The 25398-nt window shown below is 41.2% G+C and overlaps 1 protein-coding gene and 1 long non-coding RNA gene across 4 annotated transcripts in view; one reads left to right on the top strand and one right to left on the bottom strand.

The window, feature by feature from the left end:
- Positions 1-25398, bottom strand: part of LOC103348022 (uncharacterized) — an 85584-nt gene that overhangs the window by 5526 nt on the left and 54660 nt on the right. For 2 of the 3 annotated variants that reach the window (XR_011389991.1, XR_007919037.2), the window contains 3 exons: positions 3429-3607; positions 2028-2094; positions 838-1655 (listed from right to left, as the gene is read on the bottom strand). This is a non-coding gene — a long non-coding RNA (uncharacterized lncRNA). Of the gene's footprint in view, positions 1-488; positions 1656-2027; positions 2904-3428; positions 3608-25398 lie in introns of those variants that run through there. The other variant, XR_011389992.1, reaches the window with a different exon arrangement.
- LOC100358241 (stathmin) lies at positions 18349-18851 on the top strand. Its single transcript, XM_002710489.5, has one exon. It carries the CDS (start codon positions 18349-18351, stop codon positions 18796-18798), a length of 450 nt encoding a protein of 149 aa, XP_002710535.1. The 3' UTR covers positions 18799-18851.

Below are 25398 nucleotides of genomic sequence, written 5' to 3'. Positions count from 1 at the left end.
CTTAGTGAGACCCAATGCTGGGCAGCCCATTTGATCACGTGGGCCCTGGGAATCCTGTACCGTGTCACTGATGGTGCAGGCTGGACAGCCCTTCCATGGAGGTCCTGAACAGGTGGAACCATAGCAGGGCCTCCCTTCCTGAGAAACTGGGGCAACATGGAGGAAGGAAGGAAGCTGTGCTTGCTGCATCCACCCCAAAGCCTGGAGAAGCGGGACCAGCATGGAAGCCAGAGGCCCACAGACGCTGTCAGCCCCCAGTGAGAGCCCAGCTGCGTGCACTGCAGCCCATTACCATTGCCCTGTGACCCTCATAACCTACCCCAGTGATCAAACCTTCTTACTTCCTGTTGTCCTAAGACAGCACACCACAGGGATCGTTCAGGTTCACATTCAGGCAACCAAATAATCACTTCTGCCCTGGTGCCCTTCCAGCCTCACCCCCACCCCTCCCCAACCCCTTGCCCCCTGCATCCCAGCCTCCACGTTACCTTCATGAGCTGATCCCTGCTCAGAGCGCTCTCCTTCAGACAGAGACTTTGAAACTCGCAGGAGCTTTGTCTGATGTGAGAAAGGGGAAGTCATAAATTCAAATCTCTTTTATTCCAGAACCCAGAGGACCCACCCTGCACGGGTGACTTTCCCCTTGGGCTTTCTGAGACCTCAGTACCCAGGAACTGGGTGAGGTTTGTGTGGATCCATTGCCCTATACTGAGCAGCTCTGTTATGACCATTGCAAGGTCTCCTGCACAAGCAGTTCCCGTGCTGTGTGGAGAGCAGGTGCAAGCATGCAATTTGGCAACAACCTGTCCTGACACTAAAGAACATGTCATCCTCAGGCAGAAATCCTGGCCTTAGGTCCCAAGGAGGCTGAGAGGTGACTCTCCTCCACCCTTTCCCCAATCAGGCTGCTCCCAGTCCTGTAGGCCTGAGGCAGGTGCCAGGTCCACCATGGTGCTTCTATGGGAAATGACTCCCATTTGGAGACTTTGCTCCACATTTTCTTCAGATGGTGAATCAGGTGGCTCTGCAAATGGAGAGGATGGCATGGAATGAAGAGAAGTTCCTGAGGTCCAGACATTTCTAAGGAGGGAAAGGGTTAGTGGGTGGTGGCCTGGAACCTTGTCTGAGCCAGGTCAGCCCCCTTAGCTCACATCCACCTCTTGCCAAAGACAGATGTCCTTGGAGCAGCACAAGGACAGCAATGAGACCCCATGACCCAACCCCTCACAGGCAGGATTGCATTTAATACTTGGCAGGAACACACATAGGAGGTGAGCATGAACCCCCAAGACGAGTGAGTCAAGTCTGCACCTCTTGCTCTCAGGAAGGGCCCAGGGATTGGGCAAATCTGCAAACACAGACTGCACTCCTGAGAGTTCAGAAAAACTTTGCACATTCCCATTGTGCAGAGACAGACCCCCGGGCCACCCACAGTTTACCTTGGCCGCCTTGATCCAGCGCTCCACCACATGGGCCCTGTCCATGGCTTTCAGGCTGTAGTACCCCAAGCATGTAAACAGAACACACTTGGTCACATTGTAGTACTAGGTGATGACAGCGTGGACGGTGGGGCCCATGTGCTCTGTGAGCTTCTTTTTATCAGGGTTCCAGGTGGAGCATAGGCAATCATAGGGAACCACTTTCTGAAACAGCTCCTGAAAGGAGGAAATAGTTGGTCATGTTGTACTGGGTGATGACAGCATGGATGGTGGGGGCTGGTGCTCTGTGAGCTTGTTATCAAGGTTCCAAGTGGTCCCCAAGCAATCAAAGGGCACCACCCTCTGAAACAGCTCCTGGGAAGAGGAAAATGTCCCATGGGCACAGCAACCCTCATTTACAGTGTACAGATGCCCACAATCCTAGGCAGCAGGTAGTGATCTGACTGCAGCTCAGGAAGATTCACATGGGGCTCCTGCCTATGAGAACTGCTGGGTTAGGTTCTCTGCCCACTGAGGGTGCCCAGAACCTCATGGCTCAGAACCCAGCTCTGGAGGGAAGACAGGCATTTTTCTGCCAGACATCCTCACCAACTCCTCATCCTTCTGCCCATCCCCAGCTTCCCAGTTGTCCTTGTCTTTGTCAAAGTGCTTCTCCCTGTGGAAGTTGAAATAAGGGGCTGTGTTTTGTTTCTGCTCTAGGACCCAGTACAACCCTGGTGGTTAATCAGTGCCAAGGCTAGTGACACGTGGACCTGGTTGTATATCACTGTGTGTCTCCTCCATCATCACATGGGTCAGACCCAGCTGTGCTTTTTGCTGGCTCATCTCAGTTCATGTGCACAGTCACTCTGCAGCTGACACTATGTCTGCCAAGTCTCTGCTGTGCATAGGGGACAGGAAGACCTGTGAGTTAAGAAACTAGTTCTTGCAGTTCAATTCACAATAGCTAAGATAGAGAATCAACCCAAAGGTACATCAATTGAAGACTGGATAAAGAATATGTATACCAACCCATACTATTCAGTGGTGAAAAAAAGAGATCCTTTCATGTGCAACAAAATGGATACAACTGAAAAACATTAAGCTTAGTGAAATAAGCCAGTCCCAGAAGGACAAATACCATATGTTATTGCTGATATTTGTTAACTAATAGAGCACCTAAAGGTAGTCTTTAGTAGTGAAATTGACACTTTGAGATGTGATGACTTTGAACAGCCCCTATCTCGACTATTGAGAAACATTTCTTTCAAACAATTTGTTGAACTCCTTTTTTAGTATAGAATTGATCTCATGTGTATAAAATTAATTAATTGAAAATGGATCTTAGTAAAAAATAAGAATGAGAATGGGAGAGGGAGGAGGTAAAATGCTGGTACTGCAGGTAGGAGGGTGGGTAGGTTGGAAAGAATCACCATGTTCCTAAATTTGTATTTATAAAAAGAATGAAGATTGTATAACTTCAATAAAAGGAAACTGATCCAGGTCACATAGTTGGTGAGACATGAATCCTGCAGTTGAGCCAGGTCACTGATCTCTGGTCAGGGCTGCTGTGGGACATCTAGTGCTAAAGGCATGTCTTCTCCTGGCCCTGCCTAGCGGAGCCAGCTACTTACTGCATCTATGAGCATCAGCTGCTCTGCCAGCAACTTGGCTGGAAACAGCAATGTCCAGAATCTCCTCTCAGTGTGAGTCCTTTCTAGTCCCAGGACGTTGGTTGAAGGACTCTGGTGCTCACTCTGGTGCTGAAGTTGCGCCTGCCACCACAGCAGGTCCTAACTCTGCCAGCAGTGCTGAACTGACTCTGGAGCCGGTATTTGGAAGGACTGAGGCTCTGTATATAGAGCAGGAGGTGGGAGAAGAGTAAGGGTCAGCAGCAGTAATGACATTCCAATGACCTCTCCAAACCCAGGAGAGATCTCACTGCCTTGAAGGAGTGACAGCCCCCAGACACCACCCCATGAGAGCCTCCCAGACAGCAGTGCTCCTCACCTTCTGCTTCTGTGTTAGTGGGCCTTTGGTGGCACAGGTTGACATACTCAAAGTGCACAGAGCTCTTCAGATCACCGCTGGGCAGTTGGACCTTCATCTTCAGCAACAGGAAGTCTGTGTAGTCACAGAGCTGCAGCATGAACTGGGATTGGCATATTTTTATAAAGGAAGACATGTTGCTGGGAAAGCAGAATGGGCAGCATAGTCAGTCCCTAAATCTGCCCGCCCAGGATGCTCTGTGTATGTCTGGATCTCTGCGGCTCCCACCTCCTATTTTGAGGATGACCACACATCCCCAAGCTCACCTTGCCTGCCCTGGCAGAGGCTGACCTGGTTCAGCAGGGCAGGTCCAGATACTGTTGGCTGTACCACCCACTGACAATCTTTCCTGAGGGGAAGCACACCTGGGTGCTGAGCTCTGAGACTGCACATAGATTTAGGAGCAGTTTTTCCTGATAACTCCAGTCTTGGGTCTCCTGGTGGGGACACTGATGGGTGAGTGGGAATGTGGGCAGAACTGGTACAAACCTGTGCTGGGCATGGATCCCTGGGTCTGTTGCTGAGCTTCAGTCTCCCTTCTTCTTTTCAGGATGTCTCAAATCTCATCCTCAATTCTATTCTACTCTGAACCTCTCGGGATTGGGAGTCCCTAGGCCTCAGTGTTCTCTTAGGAAACACAGAAAATGTGAGACCCATGTCCCGTCTGCCCCCAGCCACAGTGCACAGCTCTGAGAGCTGTCAAGACACAGATATTGGCTGGGAGATTCTCCTGTGTGCCCTGAAATAGCAGAAGCTCACCTATTATCTTCTCCCAAAAATACGGTATGAAAAGCCACTGTAATTGCACTGGAAGGTAGAGAGGTACGCTATGGGTCTTCCTGGGGAGGCAGGGTCCAGGGCATCCCCCAGCTTCTCCCTTTTGCCTGGCTGCAGAGTCTGTATGGTGCAGACCTCTGTTCTGTATGGCATGGATGCAGATCCATACTAGGGAGGGCCAGGAGGAACATGAGTCAGTGGTAGCCCAGGGAGCACAGAGGATCCTTGACCCAGGCTGGGACAAAACCCCTTCGTGTTCACGAGCCTGAACAAAGGCTTAGGGGTGAGGGAGTCCTACAGGTAACTGAAACCAAGACTTAGGGATTTCCTATTTCCAAGATTTGGTCCTGGGCCCACCCTGGTCCTCTTGAATCCCCACTTGTTGATACCCCTATGGATACTCCTAGTACCCTCCATCACCTCAGACTAGCGTGAGCCAAGTTGGCATTGCATATCTGTCCATAAACTATGTATATGGCTTCATCATATAAATCATCAGTGGTTTCCTGTCTGGAGTTCTGCAGAGAACAACCCCTTGAGAACTTCTGCATTCCAAGTGGGGCAGACAAATCTGTATACACCTCCAAGCAGGAATTTACCAAAGGAAGAGGTCTTAGGATTACATCACAGTAGACAAAATGGCCCCCACCAGCCATTTCCATAACTAGGCATCCATGAATTGGGGTATGAACATGATAGAATGATAGACACAGCTGACTTCCACCACCTAAAGTTGCTGTGCATGAAGAGCCTCTCCTCTTATTACTGCTCACGGTGAAAGGAAGGGGTGAAGGAAAGGCCAAGAAAGGGTCCCCAGTGATGCCAGGCCTGAATATGACTCCCCTGAACTGTTCAGGTATCTGTGGGTGCCTCCCAGCAAACAGTCACAGAAATCCAGAAGAACAGAGTCAACGTGTGAAGTGCTGGAGGAGACCCTCACTGTGGGCACTCTCAGGGTGAGAATCTGGCAACAATGGGCAGCACCAGGAGAACATACTGTTCCCTTGAGCTTCTGCCATCAAGTGAGCTGATAACAGCAGTCACTAGAATATGGTTACCTGGTTACCAGGATTCTAGGTTCTGCTGTGTTCTGTCACAAAGGAGGTGAGGTCACTTCTTCAGTGTTCCACGACATGGACCTCTTCCTTCAAGGTGATCTACCAAGGCTCGTTGGGACTGCTGGCTGCTCTTCCCCTGACTCAATGTCATCCCTTTAACTGTACACATTTATACATACACATACACAGCCCAATCCCTCAGAGCCCTGGAGATACCTGAATATGGACAAGGTCCCAGGTTTGAGAACACATAGCCAGTTCAAAATGTATCTTTCCTAACATTTTCAAAACACTACAGCATCTTTCTTTTTGAAAAACCCTAAAACAGAAGCAAAGTACAAAAAAAAAGCCACAGGAGACTAGTGCTTTGGTGCAGTGGGTTAATCTGCCACTTGCAATGCTAGCATCCTAATATGGGCACCAATTCAAGTCCCACCTCCTCCACTTCCAATCCAGCTCCCTGCTAATGTGCCCAGAAAACTAGCAGAATGAGTCAAGTACTTCGGTGTTTGCACTCACGAGAAAGACCAAGAAGAAAATCCTGGCCCATTTGCTAGTCCAGCTGGTCCAGACCCAGGTGTTGCAGCCATTTGGCAAGTAAAACAGCAGATTGAAGATTTTTCCCTCTCTCTCTCTCTCTCTTTTTTTTTTTTTTTTTTTTTTTGGACAGTTAGACAATGAGAGAGAGAGAGACAGAGTAAAGGTCTTCCTTCCATTGGTTCACCCCCCCAAATGGCCACAATGGCTGGCACTGCGCTGATCCGAAGCCAGGATCCACGTGCTTCTTCCTGGTCTCCCATGTGGCTACAGGAGCCCAAGCACCTGGGCCATCCTCCACTGCCCTCCCAGGCCACAGCAGAGAAATAAATCTTTTTTTTTTTTTTTTTTTTACGATCTCAAGAAATCTCAAACATCAACAAAGGTATATTTTTCTTTTTTTTTTTTTTCTGACAGTCAGAGTCAGACAGTAAGAGAGACAGAGAGAAAGGTCTTCCTTCTGTTGGTTCACCCCTCAAATGGCTGTTACGGCCAGCGCGCCAATCCAAAGCCAGGAGCCAGGTGCTTCCTCCCTGTCTCCCATGCGGGTGCAGGGCCCAAGCACTTGGGCCATCCTCCACTGCCTTCCGGGGCCACAGCAGAGAGCTGGCCTAGAAGAGGGGCAACTGGGACAGAACTGGTGCCCCAACCAGGACTAGAATCCGGAGTACCAGCGCCGCAGGTGGAGAATTAGCCTAGTGAGCCATGGCAGCTGGCCCAACACAGTGTATTTAAACATTGTCCTGCTGATGAACATCCAGCTTTTTTATTTTTAAAGAGCACTGCTATTAATATTCTGGTATGGGGCCTTCACTGTGGCATAGTGGATTAAGCTGCCACTTGAGACAAGCAGCCCATATTGGAGTCTGGTTCAGTCCCAACTGCTCCACTTCCCATCCAGCCCCTTGCTACGGTGTCTGGGAAGATGACTGAAGTAATTGGACTCCCAGCTCCTTGTTTCATTTTGTTTTGTTTTGTTTAGTTTGTCACTCAGCCTTAAATAGCTAAATAAAAATCTTTTTAAAATATTCCTGTATATCTCATAGTGCACGTATACGTGAAGCAGTATTAGTGTTCTATCGAGAAACACAAGACGTAGGATACATACAGGAAGAGATTTGTTACAAGGAATTGACAAAATTATGGAGATCATGACGTACCTCAATCTGCCAGCAGAAGCTGGAGACTGAAGACAGGTGATGATGTAATTCCAACCTGAACCCAAAGCCCTGAGAACCAGAGTACAGTAGTGCCAATCCCAGCCCAGAGGCAGGAGGAAACTAAGTCTCAGCTCAGACAAGCAGGCAGGAAGCAAAAGGGGAGAATTCCTTGTTCCTCTGCTTTTTGTTCTATTCAAAACCTTCATGGATTGAATGATACCCAGCCACTTCGAGGACAGCAATGTGCTTTGAATTCTATAGATGCAAAGTCTAATCTCATTCAAAAACAGCCTCACAATGTTTTACATGGATGCTCTGTGATCCATGATGTATACACCTATGATTTCACCCAAGCAGCTTTCTAAAACCTGTCCCACGGTAGAGTTGTTGGCACTTAGGTATGCACGTCAGCAACATTATTGGATATTCCCAAGTTGTTCATTGGAGTTTATAAGCTCTGAACTCTCATATGCACCAATACAATTTAATTATGTTCCAATCTTTCTAATATCATGAATCGAAATTGCTAACATTTTAATGTTCATTTCCTTAATTATTACAAATGTCAGGCACTTCTTTATGTTGGTCATTTGGATTTTCACTTTGGGAAATTGTCAAAAATTTGTTGGGAGGAATCCTAGAGGAACCCACCAAATTTTTTCTCAAATATAATTTTTACTCAATATCTTTTTTGGAAAAAAAGATTGTTAGCTGATATGAAACATCATGTTACTATTTTTTTTTCTTATGTAGGTGTAGGATTATTTTTCCTCCCCTATAGTGTAATTCTGTTCCAGAAATAAATCCAAATAACTAAGGGTGTATATTACTCCACTTTTCATTACTTTAGCTACAATACCTGAGAGATTCTTCTTTGGGAAACTGAAGTCATGTCTAACTCACATTTGAAGGTAACAGGATCCATGGGCCTCATAGTCATCATAAATAGAGGTTGCTCACAGGTGTGGAAGCATGACCATGTGATGTGCCAGGAAGGGGAGACACAACAGTTAGGCAGAACCCGAACTCCAATGATGAAAACTTTCTTGAAACAAACCCTCAAAGGGCACTCCTCCAGTGACCCAAAGAGCTCCCACTTGCTCCTTCTCACACACACCACAATTTGATCAATCTCCACCTTTAATCCATCATCTTTAACATTAAGACATCACTGTGTAAATAGCTACATGAGTTTTCAGAAAAAATTTCTGCTATACCCATAACAGGTTATTCAGAAATGATTTGATTTGCCTGTCTTTTCATGGGCTGGCAATTAATCATTGCAACTATGTCAAACTACATAATGTCGTGTATTTGGTAGGAGCGGTTGTGATTCAGTACTAGGTTTCACTTTTAAAACTCCCTAATATGTCAGCATGTTTATTCTAACAGGTTCAAGAATTTCATTTTTTAAAATTGTTTAGTTTTTTAAGAAATACAAATTTCGTAAGTACAACTTTAGGAATATAATTACTCCTTTCACCATACTCACCTTCTCACAAATACTCCCAACCCCATTCCTCCTCCCTCTCCCCTTCCCAGATCCATTCTCCATTAAGATCCATTTTCAATTAACTTTATCCACAGAAGAGCAACTCTATATAAGTAAAGAGTTCAAAAATTTGCACACACACACACACAAACTATTTAAGAATATGTTTTATAGTTAACTCTCATAATACAACTCACTGGGGACAGAGGCCCTGCATGGGGATTGGTGCACAGTGACGCCTGTTAATTTAGCAATTAACAGTCTTATGTATGATGTCAGTGACCACCCAAGGCTCTTGACATGAGCTGCCTAGGCTATGAGCCTTTTGAGTCCACAAACTCCATCAGTATTTAGACAAGGCCATAAGCAAAGTAGAAGTTCTCACCTCACTTTAGAGAAGTATGTCCTTCTTTTATGGCCATTTCTTTCCATTGGGGGTTCACTCACAGAGATCCTTCACATAGAACAATTTTTGCCACAGTGTCTTGGCTTTCCATGCCTGAAATGCTCTCATGATCTCACGTTTTAAAATTTTAAAGTATTATTAGGATATTTAAACATTTTGAATAATGTAGAATTTATTGGGATTTAAAATCAGGACCACATTCCATTAACAAACTAATTCAGAGAAACTTGATAATCTTACAATTTTTGGTACACCTGTCCAATTATTTGTCCTTCCTCCACCTTGGTAGTTTTATATTTTCCTGATACACCTCATATAACTTTTCCATATGTAAAGTAAAATTGCCTCTGTGTGCTTATATCACAATCACGTGTATAGAAATTCCTAAGGACTCTATGGAAAATGTATTAGAACTTATAAACAAGTTCAAAAAAGTTCCAGGATATCAAAATCAATACCCCAAATCATTTGTATTATTATACATTAATAATAAACTAAAAAGTAAATTAAGAAAATAATCCCATTTACAATGGCATAAAAAAGAATAAAATAGGGGTCGATGCTATGGCACAGCAGGTAAAGCCACCAACTGCAATGCCATCATCACATATAGAAATTCCTGGACGGAGTCCTAGCAGCTGCACCTCTTTTTTAAAAAAATTATTTTTTAAGAAGCAGATGGGCCGACGCCATGGCTCATTTGGCTAATCCTCCTCCTGCGGTGCTGGCATCCCATATGGGTGCTGGTTCTAGTCCTGGTTTCTCCTCTTCCAGTCCAGCTCTCTGCTGTGGCCTGGGAGGGCAGTGGAGGATGGCTCAAGTGCTTGGGCCCTGTTCCCACATGGGAGACCAGGGATCAGCACAGTGCTGGCTGTGGCAGCCATTTGGGGAGTGAATCAACAGAAGGAAGACCTTTCTCTCTGTATCTCTGTCTATAACTCTACCTTTCCCTGCCCCCCCAAGAAAAGGCAGAGTTACAGAGAGAAAAAGAGGGAGAGAAAGAAAGAGACAGAGATCTTCCATCTGCTTGCTCACTACCAAAATAGCTGCAACAGTGAAGCCTGCACCAGACTGAAGAAAGGACCCAGGAGCTTTTTCTGGGTCTCCCACATGGGTGTAGGGGCCCATGAACTTGGGCCACTTTCCACTGCTTTCCCAGGCTCATCAGCAGAGAGCTAGACTGGAAGTGGAATAGCCAGGACTCAAACCTGCGGTCTTATGGGATGCCAACATTGCAGGCTGTGGTTTAACCCATAGTGCCACAATGCCAGCTAATGCTCTGCCTCTGATGCAGCCTCCTGCTAATATGCCTGGGAGGCAGCCAAAACAATAAGGTACTTCCATAAAAGTAGATACAATGGAGCACTGGAATAGAATAAGAACCTCAGAAATAAACTGATGTATTTACAGCCAACTGATTTTAGACACAGGTACCAGGATAAATGGATAATGATAATGGATAAATGATAATCAATTCCATAAATGGTATTGGAAAAAATGGGCATTCATTTGAAAAAGAAAGAAAATTCACTTTTGCCTTCTATCACACACAGAAATATACTTAAAATGGATCCAAGAGTTAATCAAGAGTCCCAAAACCATGGCAACAATAGAAAAATAAAGCAAGTGGCATTACATCAAACCAAAATGCATCTGAGAAGCAAAGGAAGCAAACACCTAAATGAAAAGAAAACTTACAGAATGAGAGAAAATATGTGTAATTGCATATCTGATAAGAGATTAATATCCAAACAAAACAAGTAACTCTTACTATTTATGATCTACAACATAGCACAGTGCCTATGACTGAAATACTGTGATAATCATACTTCCATTACTGTAGCAAAATACCTCTTACAAGCTACTTATGAAGCCAGGAGATTTCGTTGGGCTCATGGTTTCAGAGATTCACAGTCCAAGTTTGGACAGGCCCCATTGGTTCAGCCAACTCGGGATGCTGGAGGATGGCACAGTGTACAAGAACTATCAAGTGGCAAGCCAGGATGCAGTGAAAGAGGCTAGTTCAGACTCGGTTTTTTATACCAACCCTCTCATGAGAACTACCCTTTTAGAGCATGCCTTCAAAGATCTAAGTACTTCCACTAGGTCCACTAGCTAAGTACCATGAGACTTAACTTTTGATTACCATAACAGGATCAAGTCTTTAATGATAAACCACAAATCATGAATATTAACTCATCAAGCATTAACATGAGGGCTTAGGGACCAAGCCTTTAACACATGGCTCTTTAGGAGACACACAAACCAACATGCAAATCATAGCAAATAATGTATAAACTAAACCTGAGTCAAGCTTATATATTATTACAAAAAAATAATGCAATTGTAAACATTGTGTAGAGTCTGTGAGAGATGATGGATATGACTATGGCCTTGAGAACAGTAACAATATCACAGGTGCATATTTCTCACAAAACAAAGCAAGACATGTATATGAAATGTTCACATGTATTTTATGTATAATGTTATTTATATACATTATATATAATATTCACATATATTAAATATTTTATATTTGTATAATTATTTTTATATCACATCCTTAAAGTGGTTTTTCAAAAGTTTTGTGTATGTACGTATATCTACATATTGTATCAAAATTTTATTTATTTGAAAAGCAGAAAAAAAGAAAGAAGAAGACAGAGAAAGAGAACTCTTATATGAACTGATTTACTCACCAAATGGCCCCACTGGCCAGGTCTTATCTAGGCCAAAGCCGGGAATCTGGAATTATATTTGAGTCTTACACAGTGGCAGCAGAGGCCCAGGCATTTGGGCCATCTTCTGATACATTCCCAGGTGCATTAGCAGCAAGCTACATTGGAAGTGTACCAGACTGCACCTTAACTGTCTCTCTGATATACAATGCCAGTGTTGCAAGTGGCAGCTAACCTGCTCTTTCATAATGTATGTATTTTTGAAATTTCTATTGTGGAATCAGAGTTGCAGTGAGCAATGCCAGCATCCCATACCAAAAGTGCCGTTTGGGTCCTGTTTGCCAACTTCTGACCATAATCCCTTCTAATGCGCCTAGAAAGGTAGTGGATGATAGTGCAATTAGTTGGGTTCCTGCCACCCACATCAGAAACCAGGATGGAGTGCCTGGCTCCTGACTTCAGCATAGCCCAGCTAGTTATGGTTGTATATGGAAAAGTGAGCCATTGGACAAAAGATCTCTGTGTCTCTCCTTCTGTCACTCTGCCTTCAAGTAAAGTAAATAAATACACTTTAAAAAAAAAACACTGCTTTAAATAATTTCTATTGAATTTTTCATCAGATATCCTTTGTTTTTGAATACTGATCTATTAATTGACAACATTGTAGAATTTCTTATACGTATTTTGTTTACTTACTATTTAACTGGAGGGAGGGTAAGTTCCCATCATTTCATGTACTGCCCCAAGACCTGCAATGACCAGGGCAGCTTCCAGGAGCTGGGAAATCAACCCAAATCTCATGTGAGCAGCAGGTATTCAATTACTTGCTACCTCACAGGGTGAGCATTTGCAAAATGCTGAAATCAGTATCTGAGCTGGGAGCAGAGATGGAACTTGAGCATGTCACAGAATAAATTCTGGTTGTTCTTGGTTTGTATCTCTTAAATCACAGTGGCACTGGGAAATAAACAAGCGACATCTACATACATTCAGAGACAGCCACAAACCCTACGTCCATACACAACCACATCTACCAATACAATCATGCACAAACACCAATGCTTAAACATACCACCCTTTTGCTTAATGGACATGCTGACGATAGTAACCGAGCCAAGCACTCATGTAACAGTTTTGAAGGCAGCAGGCCAAGCATGTGGGCCTTTTGGTTCCCAGGATATTGGCTGCCATGGAGATAAGCAGGCAAGTGCATAAAAGCATGGGAACTTGATACCTTCATCTTCCCAAATTCATCTTCTCAACACTCTGCCAATTCAGTATCCTTGCTGTACAACTTATGTGTGCTTCCTCTTTTGGAGAGATCTGAGGCTGAGGTGAGGAGTACACATGGGGTGTGGGACATTACATCCAAAGGCCATAGCAACAATGCAAGTTGTATATATATATATATATATATATATATATATATATATATATATATGACACAACACAGAATACCCCCAACGCACATTGATTTTCATTGTATTGCTCCTGGACTAAAGTCTCTAGATGAGTCCAAGTGAAGTTTGATAACCAAGTGCAGTGTAGTGCAGTCAGTGGCTGTGGCCACATTCTGAAGTAGCTGAACTGCAGAACTGGCAAGCAACATGCTGCACCTCTTAGCTGATTAGCTGGAATGGTTGCAAAGCTGTTCAGTCCTTCATGGTATCTGGAGCCATCAGATTGTAAACATCTGATGTGGGCAAAAGTCCAGTAGTCTATCTTCTATCTCCCATGGCAAATCACAGGCTATCATCCCATTGTTTACAGAATGGAGCCAATGTATTGTTACAAATATTGGAAATTATATTAAACCACTTATTACCAAATCAAAACAATTAGTGTTAGATCAATCAGGGCCCAGCCCGAGTGCACACTTAGAAACATTCTTTGTTTTGGGTTTAGCCTCAAGAACAGGATCCATTCAAATCTCAACCTCATCATCAGGTGTAATCAAACCTCAAATAACACTGAAGGGTTTGAATTGTCCCAACAACTAGATGACACAATTATTACACCTCTTGGGTGATCTTTTGGCACTCTGTGTAACCTGGAGTGTGATGACACTTCCGTTCGAAGGTATGGATGGCAATTTCTTTTGTCCCAAACTGCCACTGGCTGAGCTGTCTTCTCTGACTCTTGTCAACTGTGGCTGCATTGCTGTCTCTCCAAGTCCTGAGGTCCTTTATCAAGCTCTAGCAGCTACAACATTTATTTTGCTTCAGCTGTGCATCTCTTGAACACAGGGCTCAGGAGGTCCCAACCACTTGTCGCTTACTCACAGTGGAAATGAGAAATATACAAAGAACAGAAACTAGATCTACACAATACTGGAGATATCTGCATTTGTGTCCATGGCAGCAGGTGGCCACACACAAACATTCAGACACACACACAGAAATCCAAACATAGCTACACATCCACATATGTCCACATCCACAAACAGGCACACCTAGCCATGCCCCCAAGTTATTTATATGGGTTTATTGACAATAGTGGCCCAGAGCCATGCAACTGTGTAACTTGGTTTTGAGCAGTGAGCCAAGAAGGTGGGCCAGTTAGTTACCAGAACATTAGTGGCCATAGAGGCACACAGATAAAGGGGAAAGGACACAAAGAAATGGAAACATGAAAACTTCACCTTCCCAAGTTCATCTTCTCAAAAGGGAGTCCTACCTAGAGGTTGTAGTCCTGGCAGAGTCTTTGTCATAGTTACTATCAGATAATCATACATAAGAACACTTTATCAAGAACATTTTGGATTTGTATATCTTAATTTAAGGTTGTTTCAGAAAATCTTAAACTTTCATATGCTCATGCCCTTGTCATCTGTTATTGTTTTTGTTGGTTTATCATTTGTTTTTTTCAAACCAAAAATACCCACAAAAACCAAAGAAATAAACACTGCTGATCTGTCATCCTTAGCCATGTTCTTTTTACTCTTCTGGTCACAATGGACTTATTCCTGGTCATTGCTCTGATGTGGTCCCATGATGGGGTAGACGTGGTTAAAAACCAAGAATCAGTGTTATAAATTGCTTCAGCCACATATACAGTAGCATAGATGTTTATGAAGGGAGTCCCCAGACTAAGTTTGTTTGTAGCCTATTCCTAAAATAACATCATCAGTTGTGTAAGCAAGAGCAATTATGTCAAAATATCAAGCCAGCATTATCTGGTAATTGGACTTTTTGTACAAAGGTGACATGTGACAGACATGAAGCTTGAAAGGAAGAACACATAACAATTCATCAACATTATAGCAAATCAACTTTGTACCTGAAAAACCACATAAGCAATCTAACTGTAGTCATATTATACTTGACTATCAAAGGTCAGTAAGAAAAGTTTATTCTATCATTTTAATCTCAGATTTAGAAAATGTTTTAACTTAGGAGCACTAAACAAGGAAGCCTTAGATTTTTGTTAAAGCTATAGAACCAAACCTTTTGAAGTTTAACAGCTATTAACAAGCAATCATTTTATAGATTCACTGAAAGGCTGAGAGCCCTTGAAGTCAGTTTTCTGTGAATATTTTCACATATCCATACTTTAACTTCTATTTTCTTATGAACAGAACAGATTCTTTTAAAGGAGTTTGAAACTGATTACATTGGAATGAATCCAAAAATTCCCACAAGCAGCTTCTGAATTTTTGAGGAAATTACTAGGAAGTAAAGGTAAATATTTTGGCTTTGTTTATTAAAAAAAAAAAACATAGTCCAACAGAGTGTTATAAACTCTACAGCTCACAGGAAAATCCTTAAGACTTGAGACAAATCATCAAGGAGAGAACCAACAATGCTGTCAGTTAACAGACACAGAAAACTACAACTGACAAGTTTCAGTCTCTATGTGGTTACTTTTCTTTCATGTTTGATCTATAGTAGAAGCTTCATGAATCTGTCAGTTTTTTCCATCAGATTTTTTAAATTTTTAGTTAGTTTCCTTTGTCAAAAATTTGTGTTTACAAATATTTGTTAAAGTCTTTTTGGATTGCAAATGTAGTGAGAAACCAGGGCTGAGGGTGACAAAAGATTTTAAATCACACTAATGAGAATTTGCAACACAGGTTAGTGGTTAACAAGTAGGTTTATTTATTTCTATTGTATGTAATTCTGTCTAAGGCCCAGTAGAGTTTGATAACAGCTTCGCCTACCCCTGTCCACCAGGTGCTTATGTGGGTTAACAGAAAATAGTGACATGAAATGAAGCCCTTATGTAACAGAGTTCTGGGCAGCTAGTCAAGCAGCTGGGCCTGTTGGTTACCAGGACATGGGTTGCCATTAAGGCCCACAGATAAGGGCACAAGGGCATAAAGGTATGGGAATTTCTTCCCAAGTTCATCTCAACACTCTGCCACTTCAAGTATCACTGGCATACAATCTAGAGGTGCCTCCTCTTCCAGAGAGATTCAAGTGTAAGCTGGGAATACACATGAGGTATGGAGCAGTACATTCAAGGCTATTAAAACAATGCAAGTTACAACAAGAAAGTGTAAGATATGATATATAACACATCCCAACTCTCACTGAATTTCATTATATTATTTCTGGGTAAAATGTCTAAATGCTAAGTGCTGTTTGATTATCAAGTCCATTGTGGTCAACTGGACTCTTGAACAAAGCACATAGGCTATGGGCATGAAGGTCCAAAGGAAGAACACATAACAAATCATCAACAGTACAGATCAAGTTTGTACCTAAAACCCATAACCAATCTAACTGCAGTCATATTAAAATTGATTGTCCAAGGTCGTAAAGAAAGTGGATTTCTCTCATTTTAATCTCAGATTTATACAAGGTTTTAAATTAGGAAGCCTAACCAAGAATATTTATATTTTTAATGCTATTTTACCAAACCTTTTTAAGTTTAAGAGTTATTAAGAAGTAATCATTTTAGTTACTAACTGAAAGGTGGGGATTCCTGGAAGTCAAGTGTTCTGTGTATAGTTTTACATATCAAATTTTTTAAGTTATATTCAGTGAAGAACAGAAATTGGTTTTTTAACAAAGTTTTAAAAATAATTACATTGTCATGGAAACCAAAAATTCCCATAAGCAGTTTCTAAAGTTTGATGGAATTTAGGAGGAAGGAAAGATAGATGTTTTAGCTTTTAACATAAAATCATGGTCCACCAGAGTGTTACAAAGACTAGAAATCACAGGAAAATCTTTAAGCCTTGAGACAAACTTTTCAGTAGGAATAACCAAAAACATTGTCAAAAACACAGAATCCAACAATTTGACCAGTTTGAGTGTCTATGTGCTAAGTTTTTATTCCTATTTGATCTACAGTAGCAGTTGCAAGAATATGTCAATTTTTTCATGAAAATGTTTTTGAATATTGGGGGAATTTAGTAGAAGGAAAGGTAAATGTTTTTACTTTTGTTTATAAAAATAGTGTTATAAAGTCTAGATATTGTAGATCTTTAAAACTTGAGAAAAAACAATGTTTGGGAACCCACAATGTTTTAAGTAGAAGACAAGGAAACTTTCAACAATACCAGTTTGAGTCACTACGAACTTGTTGTATCTTGTGTGATCTCTAGTAGCAATTTTATGAAGCAGTCAGTTTTATTTAATCAGAATTTTTGAGTTATTTAGTTAGTTCATATTATGGGAAACCTCTATTTCTAAATAATTGTTAGATTCTTTCTGGATTGTAAATGTTTTTAGAGAAGAATCAGAACTGTGGATGACAAGAGACTTAAGATCACCATGATTAAAGATTGAATAACAGTTGGTTGGCTAACAAGGTAACTTAGTTATATTTATTATATACAGTATCTTGATACAGACAGAATGGCTGTAAAAACTTCTATGTTTTTTTGGGCCAGCATATTCTGGTTGGGAATTATTCCTTTGCAGAATTCTGATAGGTGATAGGGAAAAATTGAAAAAGAATATTTAACTGACTAACAACAGTACAACAAATCAAGTTGTATCTTCAATACAACAAACAATGCAATTGTAGACAATTATTATTGCTATATAACTATAACAAGAAAAGTTGATTTATATCAGATTAAACTCAGATTTAGAAATTTTTTAATTTTTCCATTTTGATGCATTTAAAGTTTATTGTACTTAGTATTTTAAAAAGCACACTAGTGTTTTCAAAACTATTTAATTGTTTTATCCTGTGTTTTTAAATGTTTTATTCATGGGTTTATTATTCAATTTTTATTTCATTTAAGTTAGCCAAGTTTCATGTATTTCATATATACAGATTTAGGCATAGTGATATTTCTCCCTATACTGTCCCACCCACCCTGCTCCAAACCTTCGCCCCTTCCCTTTCACAGAACTTTCTAATTTTTGAGGAGTCTGGACTTGTGAAGGGAGGGGCAACTCCAAGGATCTTATACAGTCTCCAGGTCTTTTTCATTATTAAGATAATAGTCATGACAGATGAAACCAACTCAGCTGCAGCAGACATTTACAAGTGTCAGACAACCTGTAGAATATTTATATCCATGGTGCACCGATAGAATTGTAATATTAAAGTTAACTTGAGTTTACAACCAGGCAATACTCCTTATATATAAATTAAGTTTCTAATTAGCAATCATCTCTACAAGGAAACAACTACATTGTTTGAGGAGCTCTATGCTTCCAGCTGGAAATCCCAATGTCAAAGCACTTAATTTGAAACTTCAGTGCTTTTAAAAACATATATCGAGAGTGTGGCCAGGCGGCTCGGACTGAGCAGGGCTTCCCTCACCACCGGATTCTGTAGCGTACACTGCCAGTCTCTTGTCTTCCTTCACCATGGCGTCTTCTGATATTCAGGTGAAAGAACTGGAGAAGCGTGCTTCGGGCCAGGCTTTTGAGCTGATTCTCAGCCCTCGGTCAAAAGAATCTGTCCCGGATTTCCCCCTTTCCCCTCCGAAGAAGAAGGATCTTTCCCTGGAGGAGATTCAGAAGAAATTAGAAGCTGCTGAAGAAAGACGCAAGTCCCATGAAGCCGAGGTCTTGAAGCAGCTTGCCGAGAAACGGGAGCACGAGAAAGAAGTGCTGCAGAAAGCGATAGAAGAGAACAACAACTTCAGCAAAATGGCGGAAGAGAAACTGACCCACAAGATGGAAGCTAACAAAGAGAACCGGGAGGCCCAGATGGCTGCCAAGCTGGAGCGTTTGCGAGAGAAGGATAAGCACATTGAGGAAGTGCGGAAGAACAAAGAATCCAAAGACCCCGCTGATGAGACTGAAGCTGACTAAGTTCTGAGAATTGACTTTCTCCCCTTCCCCTTCCTAAATATCCAAAGACTGTACTGGCCAGTGTCGTTTCATTTGTTCCCTCCTGACAAATACCCTAGCAGCTGATGTAGGACTGTATAGGTAGACCCGACCGTAAGATGTTGTTTTAGGGGCTAAGGGGAGAAACTGAAAGTGTTTGACTCTTTTTCTAAAGTGTTGGTCTTTCTAATGTAGCTATTTTTCTTGCATCTTTCCTACTTCAGTACACTCGTGTACTGGGTTAATGGCTAGTACTGTATTGGCTCTGTGAAAACATGTTTGTGAAGAGTATGTAGTGGCTCCTTCCGAACCATTAGATGCTGATTATCTGTTCACTCTTCAATCCCAATTCTGTCCCCATCTTACCAGATGCTACTGTACTTGAATGGTTAATAAAGCTGCACAGTGCTGTTGGTGAAAAAAAAAAAAAAAAACATATATCAATAATGTTAACTCCTGAAACTTGGGTATATTAGCAGGAAGCTACCATAGGTTTCAGAACTCGCAGCTTAACTCATTGTATCACAGCACAGGCCCCTTTCTGAGGCTTTAAGATAAGCATTTTTAGTGCCTGGTCATAATAGAGTCAGAACCAGGGAAGAGGAGAAAAATGCTTACAGGTGCCACCTAGAAAGTTGAGGGAAGGAGGCTAGAATTGTGGAGCAGCAGTTTATGCCACCTGGAATGCCAGCACCCAATATCAGAATGCTGGTTCCAGTCCTGGATGCTCTGCTTTCAATCCATGTTCCTGCTATGTGCTTGGGAAGGAAGCAGAAGATGGCCAGAATATTTGGGCCCCTACAATCCATATGAGAGATCCAGATGAAGTGCCTGCCTTCAGCCTAGAACACAACAGACTGTTAAGGCGATTTGGTGAATAAAATAGCAGATGTAAGAGCTCTATTTCTCTCTCTGTTGCTTTGTCTTTCAAATAAAGATCTCTACGATGAAAATTATAAAACCTTAAAGAAAGAAATAGAAGAGGATACCAAGAAATGGAAAAATCTTCCATGCTCATGGATTGGAAGAATCAATATCATCAAAATGTCCATTCTCCCAAAAGCAATTTATAGATTCAATGCAATCCCAATCAAGATACCGAAGACCTTCTTCTCAGATCTGGAAAAAATGGTGCTGAAATTTATATGGAAGCACAAGAGACCTCGAATAGCTAAAGCAATCTTGTACAACAAAAACAAAGCCGGAGGCATCACAATACCACATTTCAGGACATACTACAGGGCAGTTGTAATCAAAACAGCATGGTACTGGTACAGAAACAGATGGATAGACCAATGGAACAGAATTGAAACACCAGAAATCAACCCAAACATCTACAGCCAACTTATATTTGATCAAGGATCTAAAACCAATCCCTGGAGCAAGGACAGTCTATTCAATAAATGGTGCTGGGAAAACTGGATTTCCATGTGCAGAATCATGAAGCAAGACCCCTACCTTACACCTTACACAAAAATCCACTCAACATGGATTAAAGACCTAAATCTACGACCTGACACCATCAAGTTATTAGAGAACATTGGAGAAACCCTTCAAGATATTGGCACAGGCAAAGAATTTCTGGAAAAGACCCGGGAGGCACAGACAGTCAAAGCCAAAATCAACTATTGGGATTGCATCAAATTGAGAAGTTTCTGTACTGCAAAAGAAACAGTCAGGAGAGTGAAGAGACAACCGACAGAATGGGAAAAAATATTTGCAAACTATGCAACAGATAAAGGGTTAATAACCAGAATCTACAAAGAGATCAAGAAACTCCACAAAAACAAAACCAACAAGCCACTTAAGAGTTGGGCCAAAGACCTCAATAGACATTTTTCAAAAGAGGAAATCCAAATGGCCAACAGGCACATGAAAAAATGTTCAAGATCACTAGCAATCAGGGAAATGCAAATCAAAACCACAATGAGGTTTCACCTCACCCCGGTTAGAATGGCTCACATGCAGAAATCTACCAACAACAGATGCTGGCGAGGTTGTGGGGAAAAAGGGACCCCATCCCACTGTTGGTGGGAATGCAAACTGGTCAAGCCACTATGGAAGTCAGTCTGGAGATTCCTCAGAAACCTGAAGATAACCCTACCGTTCGACCCAGCCATCCCACTCCTTGGAATTTACCCAAAGGAATTTAAATTGGCAAACAAAAAAGCTGTCTGCACCCTAATGTTTATTGCAGCACAATTCACAATAGCCAAGACCTGGAACCAACCTAAATGCCCATCAACGGTAGACTGGACAAAGAAATTATGGGATATGTACTCTTTAGAATACTATACCACAGTAAGAAACAACGAAATCCAGTCATTTGCAACAAAATGGAGGAATCTGGTACACATCATGCTGAGTGAAATAAGCCAGTCCCAAAGGGACAAATACCATATGTTCTCCCTGACCGGTGACAACTGACTGAACACCAAAAAGGAAACCTGTTGAAGTGAAATGGACACTATGAGAAACGGTGACTTGATCAGCATAGCCCTGACTGTTAATGAACAACTTAATACATTATCCCTCTTAGTAGTTTTTTTTGTCTGTTCTACTTAATATGACTGGTTTAATTCTGTAATTAATAAACAGTTATTCTTAAGTGTTGAAAATTAACTGAAATGTGATCCCTGTTAAACATAAGAGTGGGAATAAGAGAGGGAAGAGATGTACAATTTGGGACATGCTCAAGCTGACTTGCCCCAAATGGTAGAGTTAGAAACATACCAGGGGACTCCAATTCAATCCCATCAAGGTGGCATGTACCAATGCCATCTCACTAGTCCAAGTGATCAATTTCAGTTCACAATTGATCATAATGAAAGGACTAAGAGTCAAAGGGAGCACATAAACAAGTCTAGTACCTGCTAATACTAACCAATAGAATAAAAAAAGGGGAGAGTGATCCAACATGGGAAGCGAGATACTCAGCAGACTCATAGAATGGCAGATGTCCTAAATAGCACTCTGGCCTCAGAATCAGCCCTAACGGCATTCGGATCTGGCTGAAAAGCCCATGAGAGTATTTCAGGCATGGAAAGCCAAGACACTCTGGCAAAAAAAAAAAAAAAAAAGAAAAAAAAAGAAAAAGAAAAAGAAAAACAAACAAAAAAAACCCTAAATGAAAGATCTCTGTGAGTGAGATCCCAGTGGAAAGAACAGGTCTTCAAAGAAGGAGGTACCTTTCTCTGAAGGGAGGAGAGAATCTTCACTTTGACTATGACCTTGTCTAAACAAGATAAGAGTCGGAGAACTCAAGGGGCTTCCTTCCATAGCCTTGGAAACTCATGACTGGTGCATAGGGAGATTACTGATGCCATAAACAGGAGTGTCAATTTGTGAAGTCAACAACAGGAGTCACTGTGCACTTACTCCTCATGTAGGATCTCTGTCCTTAATGTGCTGTACATTGAGACTTAATGCTATAAGGAGTACTCAAACAGTATATTTCACTTTGTGTTTCTATGGGGGTGCAAAATGTTGAAATCTTTAACTTAATGTATACTAAACTAATCTTCTGTAAAAAAAAAAAAAAAAAAAAAAAAAAAAAGAAGAAGAAATTATCAATTCCCAACTTGACTCTCACTGGGATTAAACATGACAATAGGTCTGATCTGATTTCATCATCATTTACAAAATCATCTATTATTTTTCACTTTATGTTTGTGTGGGAGCAAACTGTTGAAATCTTTACTTAATGTATGCTAAATTGATCTTCTGTATATAAAGAGAATCAAAAATGAATCCTCATGTGAATGGAAGGGGAGAGGGAGTGGGAAAGGGAAGGGATGCGGGTGGGAGGGACGTTATTGGGGGGAAGCCATTGTAATCCATAAGCCGTACTTTGGAAATTTATATTCATTAAATAAAAGTTAAAAAAAATAAAAAAAATAATTTGAAGGAAAGCGTTCACAATGAACTGGAAACTGCTGAAGGAGAAGCTATGTTTTACAAAACGGTTGATAATGTGTTAGCAAACATTTTAAAATTAAAGATCTAGGGCTGGCACCATGGCTCACTTGGTTAATCCTCTGCCTGTGGTGCCAGCATCCCATTATGGGTGTTGGGTTCTACTCTCGGTTGCTCCTCTGCCAGTCCAGCTCTCTGCTGTGGCCCGGGAGTGCAGTGGAGGATGGCCCAAGTGCTTGGGCCCCTGCACCCATGTGGGAAACGAGGAAGAAGCACCTGGCTCCTGGCTTCAGATCAGCAAAGTGCTGGCCATAGCAGCCATTTGGGGAGTGAACCAATGGAAGGAAGACCTTTCTGTCCGTCTCTCTCTCACTGTCTATAACTCTACCTGTCAAATAAATTTTAAAAAAATTAAAGATCTAGACTTTTTAAAAGCACTTATGGACGATATTTTAAGAAAAGTTTGCTGATTTAACTTAGGAGGACAGGTTTTAGTTTTATGTCAGTGTACTTTTGATATTAAACCTTACATTTTAGAAACATATAATTTTCTTTTAATCTCAACCTAATATCACAAAAGATTTCTTCTACAAACTTTTAATAAATTTTTACTGACTTTTAGGATAACTATTCTTACTAATCAAAACATATCTCTTATATCCCATAGCTTTACTTACAAACCACAAATTTTTGTTTATATTTTTAAAATTTTTCCTACCTGCTTTTTATTTACATATTGTCACAGTTTTAATTTCAATATGAAGCAATCCTTTAAAATCTCTAAAAGCAAGACATTTCCTTAACAAAAGTACATATAGATTTTTAATTTTTCAAATATTTTTCCTTTTTGTTATTAAATTTTGGAGTATTTTTATTTCATTTTTTTCTTTTTCCTGTTTAATTGCTTTTACATATAGAATTTTTACCCTTAGTTATTGGAAGTAATCTTCAATGGTTTGTCATATATCATTTTTTAAACTTTAAAATGTATGTAAAGAGAACACTTTCATGTATTTCATATATGCAGTTTTAAAAACACATAGATACTTCCCATCCTCCTTCCCTGAGTCCCACACTCCCTCCTCCTTCCTCTCATTATTCTTTTAATGTTTGCAATGACTTACTTTCAATTTACTTTGTAATCACAAGCTTAACCCTCCATTAAATAGAATTCAACAAGTAGTAAATAGAAAAACCACTGTTCCTCAGAAGTAAATAAAAGGACTACAAACAAAAATCAAATCTCAATATGTGAATTTAACTCAAATACATTACTTTTTTTACTCGAAACATTAATTTCCACAAATCAGAGGAAACACATTTGTCTTTTGGTACTGGCTGATTGCACTAATGATAATGGTCTCCAACAGTATCCATTTTGTTGTGAAACACAATTTCTTTACCTAGCTATCAATGGATATCTGGGCTTACTCCATATCTTAGCTACTGTGAATTGAGCTGCTACAGAAAGATGTACAGATAACTATTTTATATGCTGTATATCAATAATGTATAAAAGCATATTTGTTAACAGACCCAAATATACTGTTTTTACAGAATTTAAGAAGGCAATTCATTAAACTTATATTTAGAAATATTTCTCATTTATATTCATCTGATTTACCTTTTTGAAAAAAATTATTTATTCATTTAAAAGGAAGAGTTGCAGAGAGGCAGAGGCAGAGGCAGAGGGAAGTCTTCCATCTGCTGGTCTACTCCCCAGTGGCCTCAACAGCTGGAGCTGCATCGATCTGAAGCCAGGAGCCAGGAGTTCCTCCAGTCTCCCATACAGGTGTAGGGGACCAAGCACTTGGGCCATCTTCTACTGCTTTCCCAGGCCATAGCAGAGAGCTGTATGGGAAGTAGAGGAGCCAGGTCTTGTACCAGCACCCATATGGGGTGCTGGCACTGCAAGCTTTACCCGCTAAGCCACAGTGCTGGCCTCTCGATTTACATTTTTTTAATTTAAACAAGAATATTTACAGTAGTTATGAAGCTGAAATGTCAGGCAGAATAGTCAAATTATTATCCTTGAAATACAAAACACTATTGTATTTTCACATGATCTTAGATTTATGCTTTTATGAACAAATGAACTAAAAGAGGTCCAACTGCCAGGAAGCCCAAACAAATGGCAGACCAAATAGATTCCCAGTATGCACCCATTTCAACTGACCCAATCTTGGAGCCCCCTGACTCCCAAAAGTACCATTTACTTGTACCAATAAAATGATACTAGGCAGCTACATCACAATGAGGACAGAAGGGAAGGCATCCAAGAAAATGGGCTCAGCGGCTACTGGGATATCCCTGAAATCCCAGGCATGGGGTCAGCTCACCAAGAGCAGCCTGGTGGACACAGGCAGTGCTCACCTTTCCTGAGCCACATGTGAAGCCCAGACTCCCACTCCTGGTTGGCTCATCATTTGCTACACTCAAAATTAGGCCCAGGCTGCTAGCTACTAAACAACCAACTCATGAGAGTGGATGCGGAGACAGTTTCATTAAAGAAGCCAGAATCCTTAGAAAAGGCAGAATCCTTTGATTTCAAATATGCTCTTTTCAATGAATGTTGGCTTCTTAAAAAAAAAAAAAGAAGAAGAAAGAAGAAAGAAGAAAGAAGAAGAAGAAGAAGAAGAATGGAAAAAACCTGTGTACCTGAGGCTG

This window comes from Oryctolagus cuniculus, chromosome 6 (genome assembly GCF_964237555.1).
Source record: "Oryctolagus cuniculus chromosome 6, mOryCun1.1, whole genome shotgun sequence".
NCBI lineage: Eukaryota > Metazoa > Chordata > Mammalia > Lagomorpha > Leporidae > Oryctolagus > Oryctolagus cuniculus.
This window is presented reverse-complemented; position numbering and strand designations above follow the sequence as displayed.

What these genes read in the sequence shown, in the direction of transcription:
- LOC100358241 (XM_002710489.5), top strand. Translation starts at nt 18,349, where the DNA reads ATGGCGTCTTCTGATATTCAGGTGAAAGAACTGGAGAAGCGTGCTTCG.